General features: G+C 44.8%; 1 protein-coding gene across 1 annotated transcript in view; it reads left to right on the top strand.

Annotated features, from left to right (window-relative positions):
* Window positions 1–1776: 1776 nt before the first annotated feature.
* TUT1 (terminal uridylyl transferase 1, U6 snRNA-specific) overlaps window positions 1777–11829 on the top strand; it is a 28240-nt gene continuing 18187 nt past the window's right edge. Inside the window, exons 1-2 of the mRNA XM_075837313.1 lie at window positions 1777–1936; window positions 4719–4909. Coding sequence (XP_075693428.1) covers window positions 1831–1936; window positions 4719–4909 — 297 coding nt within the window. The 5' untranslated portion in view covers window positions 1777–1830. The remainder of the gene's footprint in view (window positions 1937–4718; window positions 4910–11829) is intronic.

The raw sequence follows: 11829 nt of genomic DNA, 5'->3' as shown, positions 1-11829 counted from the left end.
AGATTTATGCTAATTAGTTTCTTAATAGACAACTGTTTGTTTTTTTACCAACTGGGCGTTGTACAGAGGAGTGTATGACGCTGACCAATCAGTGACCAATCAGCGTCATACACTTCTCATTGTTCCAGCCCAATGTTACAGTGAGATTGTGCAGTGAAAGAAGCTGGGCTGGAACAATGAGAAGTGTATGACGCTGATTGGTCACTGATTGGTCAGCGTCATACACTCCTCTGTACATCGCCCAGTTGGTAAAAAACAGTTGTCTATTAAGAAACTAATTAGCATAAATCTAAAAATTAACATGGTCAAAAATGATCGTTTTAAAAAAAATAAAAACCACTGATGTTATCTACATTACAGCGCCGATCAAATTATATAGGAGATAGGGCACTTATAATCTGGTGACAGAGCTTCTTTAAGGGCAGCAGTTTATCTTACATACGCTGGGTGGGCATGTGACCAGCCACTGGAGGGCTGTAAATTACACTCTAGCAGGTGGTAGAAATCACGAAGGTGGGTAGGGTGAAGACTGTAGCGCTGCATTACTACTACTGTAAGTTTAAAAATACTGTCTGGGCACGAAAGTAGTAGAAGAGCCCTATGTCTATTTTAATAGCTGCCGGCCAATGTGAGCTGATCAGGGTTGTCTCATCTGTATAACCACTTTTCTAAATCTCCAAGTATCTGAAAGCTGCGCCTGGGCCCGTCTCCTGCTGGAGGGGGAAATGTGGCATTACCCGCGTACCACATTTTTTGGGATGGACCCATGTACTATATGAGTAATTGAAATGCAGAATGGCATTGTGAGCTGACATGTTGCATCTTGATGTGGCAGCAGATGAGGCTGGATACGGGCTAGTTGGAGTTTGGGAAGAATATCGCCTGGTCTGACCCCTCACTTTCTGCTGCACCATGTAGATGGTAAGTTCAGAATCTCGCATCCACGTGAATCCAAAGAGCCGTGTGTGTCAGTGGTCCTCATCTATAAGGCTGGATTCACACACAGTGGTTGAAGTGCAGCCAGGTGTTCCATGAAAGTCTATAGTGAAATAGTAAATGCTCTATCCACGACTGCATTTAGGTTTGTGGCATTATACAATTATGTGGTCATTGGTGTTTGGTTTTTTTTTCTCCAAACGCAGCATGTACAAAACGCATGGTACATTAATAACACCAGCGGTTTAAATTGCCTGAACAATTCTGTTTGTGAAGGAGGCATGCGTTTAGTGTCATGGTCCACATGCTTTACGTCTGGCTTTTTTTAAATTCCTATAGGAAAACACCTAAAATAAAACAAATCGCTGCTGACCACAAAATGGTCTCAATAACGCCACAAACCAAAATGCAGTTTGTAGTGCATCTGATATTTTACTATGGACTTTCATATAACATCGGGATGTACTAAAAACCACAAGTAAAACGCTGTGTGTGAATCAAGGCTGGGGCAGGTTGGCCTAAAAAAAAAAAAACAAGTGCATGCCCAAAAGTTTTCGGAGGGCACATGTGGAGCTTATAGAGTGGGCTATATTGTATGGTGTCTATATATGTTCTGCTGTGCTATTCTGGAAACATTCATTCACCTGAAGCTAACAAAGAAAAGCCCAAGTTCTGAGCCCAGGTGTGCGCATCATGCACGTGTGATGGAGAGATTTCCCACCCGTCTGACACTCGCGCACATCCCGGTGACTTCTATCTCACACCTCGCTGGTCCTGTCTACAGCTTGACTATTCCTGACGTCGAGATCTCCAAATACAGATGCGGCGGACGTGAACGTCTACACCGGAAGTTGGAGCCAGCGCTGGTGACGTCATCGTTGTGCGTCTGGTACCATGGCGGCTGTGGAAGATGGAGGCAGCAGTCCCATCCCTTCGGATGTACAGTCCACTAACCGAGGCGGCTTTCGGTGCCTCTTGTGCGGGGTTACCATCCCGAACCGTAAGTGGCGTAATGACTGGGTCAGCATGAGGTGTGATTTCACCTCAGGATACAGTGTACTCACGGCCGGCCTTAGGATAAATGGCGCCCCGATCGAAATCATTATAAAAAAAAATGCCCCATAAAACAATTATAGTGCCCCCATACAGTATAATAATGTTTAATAATATATTACAACCCCCTCAAGGACACAGTATTATGCCCCCCTGTAGTACCCCTACACAGTATAATGTCCGCTTAGTGGCCCCCACACAGTATAGTGCCCCCCTGTAGACCGTGCCATAATCCCTCACCTCCTTGTAGATCGTGCCATACAGTGCCCCCAAACAAAAACAAAAATTGTACTAACCTAGGCCCCGTTCCCACGACGGGATCCTTTTGTAGGCCGGCGTGATCCTGTAGCCTAGTACAGAGTTTCCCAATCTTTTCGGACTTGAGGCAGCACTGGAAAAATTGAATTTCCTCAGGGCCCCCCCTACTAAAAATTACTTTGAGAGACCGAAAACAGCTAAAAACAAGCACTCCGCTCGTAGGGCATGTCCACACAGCGTTTTTTTTATAAGGCAAAAAAAATCTGCCTCAAAATTCCTTCAGGAATTGACAGCGTTGTTTGACCTTTATTTTTGCGTATTTTTCTTAACCCGTTGAAGCGAATGCAAAAGACGCAGGCAAAAAAAGCTCCAAACGGGCGCTGTAGGTATTTTCTGCCTCCTATTAATTTCAATTGGAGGTCAGAGGCGGAAACCACTTGAAGACCATCAGCCCGCCACTCACAGTAAAATGACCATCAGCCCCCCACTCACAGATTCCCCCTGTAGATAGCGCCACACGGCCCCGTGTTAGGTAGCGCCACTGTAGCTCCCTGAAAGAGTGGAATCCCCGCTCCTGGAGCGTTCCGCTTGATTTCTCTGTCCATATATGGACAGTGACATCAGGGGAAACTCCTGAAGCGGAATCCCTGTCCACAGCGTTGCCGACTCTGTGACCGGGGATTCCACTCCAGGAGAGAAGCTCCTGTCGTCTGTGTCCATTTTGGATTCCGCTTCAGGAGTTTCCCCTGATGTCACTGTCCATATATGGACAGAGAAATCAAGTGGAGAGCTCCTGGAACGGAAGCCCTGGCCACACGGGGGATTCCGCTCCTTCAGGGAGCTACAGTGGCGCTAGTAGATAGCGGAGCAGGGAGATACCTCCCTGCTCTGCTATAGTGCCGTTGCTACCGCCGTGCCACCGCCCTCATGCTTGTGTCGCCGCTAGCTACAGCTATAGCAACGGCACTGAGTGAAGAAGCGCCTTGGTGGAAAGGCGACTGCTGAGTCGCCGGGCCCGGGCACTTCTGAAACAAGCAGTGGAATGGAGCCAGCGCAGAGACCCTTCCACCTGCTGGAGTGATGTGCCCTGTGCAAAGGCACAGGTCGCACACCCCTAAGGCCGGCCCTGAGTGTACTGACCAATTCACGTTGTCTGCCAGAGCTGGACAGTTTTGGGGTGTTTCATAAGTTTAGACCAATTGCAATCATTTGATTTTTTTTAAATTTAAGTCTTGTGTGATTACGTGACTCGGACAGACTCTCCTCCTCTGGAAGTAAACCATGAAGGTTTCCATTCACTGAGTGCGAGCAGAGATATTGAGAATAGCGAGGCATTAACAGATTAAATGAGAACATAGTATAAGATTTTTCTTTTCTGAAACTGGATTACCGAATTTTCTCGGCTAAAATTCTATTCGCTGCAGCGTAACATCTGGCTCTGAGGTAAACAACTGCAGTGGCCAAAACACTGAAAAGCATTACTTCTTGACCCCCCAACACACACACACACACACACACACACACACACACACACACACACACACACACACACACACACACACACACACACACACACACACACACTTGCTGTATAGTATATGGCACATGATATTCACTATTGAGTTCTGCTGGGGTATGACAGGTGCTTTGGTCAATCGGATCATGTCATTCTTAGGGTATGTTCACATGCAGTGGTTTCAGACAAATCGGGCATTGCTTTCAATGGGAATTACGATGTTCTGTTCCCACGAGCTTTTATTTTACGCGTCGCTGTCAAAATACGGCGCGTAAAATGACAGCTCGTTTTTTAAGGCGTTTTTCATTGACTCCATTGAAAAAACGACAGTAAAAAACACAGCGAAAACACGAGTTGCTACAAAAACGTCTGAAAATCAGAAACTGTTTTCGCCTGAAAACAGCTCCGTATTTTCAGACGTTTTTGCTCACTGCATGTGAACATACCCTTATAGTCACAGCTTTGTATACTAAACCACGGACATCTATATGTAGTCAGATTCTTCTATTCCCCAGCTTTGTTGCTGGCCTCTTCCCTTGCTTTCCTTTTCCTCTACTTTAGGCTATGTTCACACCTGCGTTGTTCTGTTCCCTTGTTCTGCTCTGTCAGAGGTGCAGATCAAGGAATAATGGAACTAATGGTTCCGTTACACAACGGACGTTGCCGACGGAGCCCATTGACTTTAATAGGTTTCGGCGGCTTTCCGTTGGGGTATCCGTGATTTTACCGGACACAATAGCGCAGCATGCTGCACTATTGTCTCTGCTAAACCCTGCCGTATCTGTGACGCAGGCCTCTAACGGAGCCTCCGACGCGTATGTGAACAGAGTCTTACTTGTTACTTTTCTTCCCGCTTCAACAAAACAATTGTTTTGGGTGCCATTGCTATATATTATGTCTGAGGACATTTGTTTTTTTTTTATTTTTATGCGTTTTTAACAAGTCTGTTTTACAGATCCAAGCCTCACTGATCACCTTCAGGGACGGCGTCATAAACGAATGTGTGAAGAGCGAGACAAGCGCCAAAAGCAGCAAGAGCGTAGTGTGTTTGTCAGCGGCTTCTCAAAAGGCACCTCCGAAGAGCAAATTAAAGAGGTCCTTGAAAGAATATCCCCTGTTAAGAATATTGTGATGGACAAAGACCGGGTAAGGACTTACTTCATCTCTTGATTTTATTTTCTCCTGCACATTCAGGCAATGGATGTTCATCACAAATTCTGACAGACTTGATGGGAAGCATGGCATTGCCTGCATCGCTATTTTTTCCATCAAACCTACAGATACCTTAACAGAAGCCAACTGATCCCATTGTAAGTCAATAGTCTGATGGGCACTGGTGTTATCCATCGTATGATGGATCCGGCACTGCTTCGTGGCTTTCATTATAAATGAAAGCCACGATACAGTTGTGAAAAGAGCCTTTCAATCACACAGGTTATAAAAGTAAGAACAGCTGAGGTTTGATCTCTGGGACCCCCAGAGTTGCAGAGAACAAGGAGCCCTTAGGACCTGTTCTCAGCTGGGGAGAAGACAAGTATGTTCTGTCCCGTCCCCCTCCATCAACTTGAGAGTGTTGGAAATAGGCAATGCACTAATCGGCTAATTCCGACAGTCCTATTTAAGTCAGTGGAAAGGCACCATTCTTACTTTTATAACCTGTCTGATTGACGGGATAGAAAAGTAACAAAGGGGTTGTCGTGGGACAGCCCCTTTTTAAGCTTTTACAAAAAAAAAAAAGCCTGTGTGTTTCTCCTAGGTACAGGACCCGGAGGCTAAAAAGTCTAATAGCATCCACAGGGCTGACATCAAGTCTACGAGTGGTTAAATATTTAATGATCTTTTAGGGAGTTTATGTACCACCCATGATGTTGTGTTTTTATTTGGAGGCTGATTGCTTCTTTCGATAAGGCTAGAGCGGCACAGGTCACATGGCCAATGATCATTGTGTGCCCCTGCGTGCATCGCGCGTAATAAAAGGGAATGTTGCCACGTTGTGATCCACAGGTTGGCCGCGACCTAACAGTCGCAAGAAATACTGCAGGTTTGGATTTCTTGTTACTGTCTGGTAGCAACGCTGCCCAACTCACTTCAATTACATGCGATTCACGCATGGGCACACAGCGATCTTTGGTTGCCTGCTTGGTCGCTGCATAGCCCTAGCCTTAACCCCTTCCTGACGTATGGCGTATATTTACGTCATAGCAGAGTATGGAGCGTGCTCACAGGCTAAGCCCGCTCCGTACTACACGGGTGTCGGTTGTATAAAATACCCGACGCTTTACTGTAATGAGCCGGATCCCGCTTGTTTAACCCCTTAATGACCAGCCTATTTTAGACCTTAATGACCAAGCCATTTTTTACGTTTTTCCATCGTCGCATTCCAAGAGCTATAACCTTTTTATTTTTGCGTCGACATAGCCAGCAAAACATGTTTTTTTTTTTTTAGTTAAACAATTAGTGTGTAGGTGATTAAACATTGTTCTAATTTTTTTTTTTTTTTTTTCACGAGTCAGGAAATATTATAAATTGGATTCTAATTTATAATATTTCCCAGTGCTGGTCACTAGATGGAGCCATTCCCAAAATTGCAGCATTGCATGTGGTAAAGCAACCACATTGCTTTATGCTGCAAAATTGGGTAAAAAGCCCTCGCTCTAGTGAGCTCTCAGCATCCCCCCCTCCTTTATCCTGGCTAGTGCCGGGAGAAACGAGGGGTTTGAACGGTCTAACCTCCTACACTGTGTGTCGCCATTTTTTGAGCTAACACACAGTGTAGAAGGTTTACATACAGTAGTAAACACACACTGAACACAAACATACATAGAAATCCCTTACCTGCTCCAGTCGCCGCCGCTCCCTCCGGTCCATCCGCTCCGTCTGCTGCCGCTGCTCCATGTGCACAAGTCCGGAAGCCGCGACCGGAAGTAGTAATCTTACTGTCCGGCCGCGACTTCCGGTCCACAGGAAAATGGCGCCGGACGGCGCGCATTTCAAATTGAACTGTGTGGGAGCGGCGCATGCGCCGTTCCCACACAGCGGCGTACATGTTAGTGGATGGAACGGGCCCCGTTCGCAGTCCCTATGGGACTGGAGCTGCCGTATTCCATGTCTGTATGTGTCGTTAATCGACACATACAGAAATGGAAAAAAAAATGGCAGCCCCCATAGGGAAGAAAAAATTAAAAAAATAAGAAAAAGTAACACACAAACACACAAATTAATCCAAACGTTTTTAATAAAGCACTAACATCTTTAACATATTAAAAAAAAATTTGTGGTGACACTGTTCCTTTAACTTTAAACTTTTTTTTCACTTTTTTACTAGTCCCACTAGGGGACTATAATATGCGATTCTCCGATCGCTATTATAATACACTGCAATACTTTTGTATTGCAGTGTATTACTGCCTGTCCGTTTAAAACGGGCAGGCATCTGCTAGGTCATGCCAGAGGCATTCGCATTCGCTCCAGGCAGACCTGGGGGCCTTTATTAGGCCCCCGGCTGCCATTAGAGACACAGACACTCGGCGATCTTATCGCCGGGTGTCGGTGGGGAGAGAGGGAGCTCCCTCCCTCTCTCCAAAACCACTCAGATGCGGTGCACGCTATTGCGCACCGCATCTGAAGGGTTAAACAGGTGAGATCGATACGAATATCGATCTCACCCGGCAGTGCAGGGACGCTCCCAGCCCTCAGCTGCCTCTAGCAGCTGAGAGCAGGGAGATTTGACGCTCCCTGCTCTGTTTACTTTATCCTGATGCAGTGCCGTAAAAAGGCATATGCATCAGAATAAAGCCCGTTAGTGGCCGCCTTTAAAAGGCGTATTGGCGGTCACTAACGGGTTAAATACCATGATCAAAAGCGACCGCAGCCTCTAAGCCGTTAGAAAGAGGGGGCGGCCCCATCTGACAGCCCATTGGCCGCTTGGTGGGGTGTCGATGATTGTCATGGCAGCCTGGGGGCCTAGTGAAGGCCCCCGGGTCTGCCATATTTGTACTCCTATTTAGGAGGCTGTGAGAATCCCTGGTTCAAGTCCCCTAGGGGGATTAATTTATCAAAAGTTTTTTTTTTTAATTCGAAATCAAATCAATATTTGGTGTGACCACCCTTTGCCTTCAAAACAGTATTAATTTTTCTAGGTGCACTTGCACAAAGTCATGAATTTTGCAGTATTATAGTCAGGTGTATGATTAACCAATTATACCAAACACCACTGCCTCCCCGGGGGAAAACTGTCCTGGACTGTAATCCTAGGCAGTGACTCCTAGCATCATAGATAACTGATGCTAGGAAAATAACAAAACCTAAAGTTCGGAGTCTGACACACCAAAATAGTAATTAAAACAAAGAAACTTTATTGAATACATCTAAAAATAAAGCATATATTAAAACCAGAGATGATTTCCACAGTGCAAAAAAAGACAACCAGATAGATATACACAATATATGCAAATACATAAGTAATGGGTGACATAATTTAACCACAGAGATAAATAATCAGCATATTGCAATTGTACAATGTATATTTAGAATTATAATACATAAACCGGCAATGAGTATTACACTATAAATAGACCTTTTTGCTGAACAAATAGCATCTGCTGAAGAGGAACTCTTACCCATCTGTGACAGTCACCGTCTCTGGTGTCACCCCAGAGACGGTGACTGTCACAGATGGGTAAGAGTTCCTCTTCAGCAGATGCTATTTGTTCAGCAAAAAGGTCTATTTATAGTGTAATATTCATTGTTTATTGCGTTTTCAGCTTATGACTGGCATTACAGACACTGCCCTGATTTTGACATGTGATATGTGTTGCGTTATTTGGCTAAACTGAGCTATGCATCCTGCTCCTGTATAGTAGTATTGCCTTATTCATATGGCTCTACTGATGGGCAATGATCTATATACATGTATTTAAAATACTATTATATGTTAAATTATCTTGTTGCTTGCTGAACAGGTTCTCTTGCCGGTTTATGTATTGTAATTCTAAATATACATTGTACAATTGCAATATGCTGATTATTTATCTCTGTGGTTAAATTATGTCACCCATTACCTATGTATTTGCATATATTGTGTATATCTATCTGGTTGTCTTTTTTTGCACTGTGGAAATCATCTCTGGTTTTAATATATGCTTTATTTTTAGATGTATTCAATAAAGTTTCTTTGTTTTAATTACTATTTTGGTGTGTCAGACTCCGAACTTTAGGTTTTGTTATTATTCAGCGGGTTCCACCGTTACTACCATGCTTCAGTCCCCATAGACACTATGTATTTTGTCAAATCGATGACTACAATAAATGAACAGGGGTATTTTTTCTGTGGTGTTCTTCATTTAGGTATACAACTGATGCTAGGAGCCCGGCTTCTTGAACTGTGTTCGGTCTGGGAAATGCAGGCGACATACGATCCGTATATCACGGATCAAACACAGCCATGTGAATAAGCCCTAATAGTAATTAACTCCATCATTTCCCTCACAGATTAACCCAATGTTGCCCATTATAGTAAGAGATCTCATCAAGTACCTCGCTCACTGTCATAATGGACAACATTGGGTTAATGTGTGAGGTACACGATGGGGTTCATTAATAATGTGAGGCACATGGAGGTTCAAGATTCATAACATCACGTGCCTCACATTAATAAGTGACTATCATTTCCCTCGCATAATGGCAACATTGGGGTTAATGTGGGTCACATTAACCCCAATGTTCCTCAATGCTGGCTGCCAAAAAATACTAGTGCTTGCTCTAGTGCTTTTATTTCAAGCTTTTGCTCTGTTCTAACTAATACCTGCCTGGGGCTGGTCTGTCACTACAATGCAGCGCAGAACGGATTCCACACAAGCTGCCTGTGCCGCTTTCGACATTCCACTCCCTCTCCCTTCTCACATACTCAGGTTATCATTGGTGGCGGTAGAGAAAGGAGGGATGAGCGTTCCTCCCTCCTACTGTGACGCGGCCTGCACTAAGGACGAGCGGAGCGGGTACTGAAGGAAAAGAACATCGTGGGTGCTGTAGAGTGCGCGCGCTATGTTCTCTTCATTAATTTTAATACTAAGCTGTGCGGCAGCACTGCTCTGTATCGAAATACATAAATTGGTGGCATCGAATAGTTTTCCCCCGCACAGCTTCTAAATGGTATTGAGATTTCGATGCATTGTGCATCCCTACTGTGTAGGAGGCTTAAAACTGGATGAGGAACAGTCAAATTCTGCTACATAGGTGAGGTTGTGGAAGACATTTTCATGTCGCAGGTCCACCATGGCAAGACTGAGCACAGCAACAAGACACAAGGTAGTTACACTGCATAAGCAAGGTCTCTCTTAGGCAAAGGTTTCAAAGCAGATGAGATTCAAGATGTGCTGTTCAAGCTCTTTTGAATATGCACAAAGAAACAGGCAACATTGAGGACTGTAGACGCAATGGTTGGCCAAGGAAATTTAGTTCAGCAGTTCAGACACATCGTACTTCCCTGTGAAATTGGAAGATGTCCAGCAGTGCTATCAGCTCAGAACTGGCAGAAACTAGTGGGACCCAGGTACACCCATCTACTGTTTATAGAATTCTGGCCAGAAGTGGTCTTGATGGAAGAATTGCGTCCAAAAAGCCATACATTCGACGTGAAAACAAGGCAAAGTTGAAGGGCTGGAGAGCGGTACCATAATGAGTGTCTGCAGGCAACAGTGAAGCATGGTGGGGGTTCCTTTCAAGTTTGGGGCCTGCATTTCAGAAAATGGAGTTGGGGATTTGGTTAGGATTAATGGTGTCCTCAAAGCTGAGAAATGTAGGCAGATACTTGTCCATCATGCTATACCATAGCGGAGGCGTCTGATTAGCTCTAGATTTATTCTGCAGCAAGGCAACGACGCCAAACTTACAGCCAATGTCATTAAGAACTATCCTCAATGTAAAGAAGCAAGAAGCCCTGGAAGTGATGATATGGCCCCCGCAGAGCTCTGATCTCAACATCATCGAGTCTGTCTGGGATTACATGAAGAGCCAGAAGAATTTGGGGAAGCAACATACACAGAAGATCACAAGATGTTTGGAACAAATTCCCTTCAAAAACTGTGTGCAAGTGTACCTAGAAGAATTGATGCGGTTTTGAAGGCAAAGGGTGGTCATACCAAATATTGATTTGATTTAGGTTTCTCTTCTATTCATTCACTTTTATATTTGCTAAATTAATAATAAACATAATTGGTATTGCTGCGTCCGTAAAAGTCTGAACTATTACAATTCAACATGATTTTAAGAAAAACTTTCACTACCCTTACATGTGCAGCATGTTATCGGCGCTGCTGCACGGACCCTTGCATTATTTGTCTAACCTTAGTCGTTCTGGAAATATCGTTGCCGTTATTATTGATGCCCGATATGTAAATTAGCCCCTGTACTATCTAGGGTTCCACGATGCCTCGAGATATCGATACTATTTCGATACCGTGCACCCTCAAACGGTTCAATACCGTTAATTCATGTATTTCGATACGAAGCTGTGCGCCTGAATGTAGATACAGCAAGGCTGTGGCTGTGTAATACAGTCATTGTCCCGCTCCTGGCAAGTGTGTGCGAGTGCATTCGGCATGATGCGACGAGCGCTGCACTAATGAGCGCCGGCATTGAAGACCGAATATGGCGGGCGCACTGCAAAACACCTCCATGTTCTTTCTTCAGTGCGGCAACCGCTGCCCATTAGTGCAGCGCCGGCCGCATCACCTCATGCTGACTGCGCGTGCACTCTTGTTGTCAGAAGCGTGGCAATGGGTGTATTACACAGATGTAACGGCGGAGATCGGAGAAACCTCTTATCTTCTCCGCTATTCCCCTGAATGCTACGATCAAAGCTGACCGCAGCATTCAAGGGAAAAATGAGGAGGGGTGCCCTGTGACATGATCGAGGGACATACCATAAATGGGCAGACAGCCCAGGGTCCATTGAGGGACCCCAGGGCTGTCTGACCATATTTCCTGTTAGGGCATACTCAGGTATGTCCTAACAACTGCCTGTGTACTATCAGCACACATGCTAATGTACTGGCATATAGATATAA

This window comes from Rhinoderma darwinii, chromosome 9 (assembly GCF_050947455.1).
Source record: "Rhinoderma darwinii isolate aRhiDar2 chromosome 9, aRhiDar2.hap1, whole genome shotgun sequence".
Taxonomy (NCBI): Eukaryota; Metazoa; Chordata; class Amphibia; order Anura; family Rhinodermatidae; genus Rhinoderma; species Rhinoderma darwinii.
Note: the sequence above shows the minus strand (reverse complement) of the source record. Positions and strands in the feature narration are given on the sequence as shown.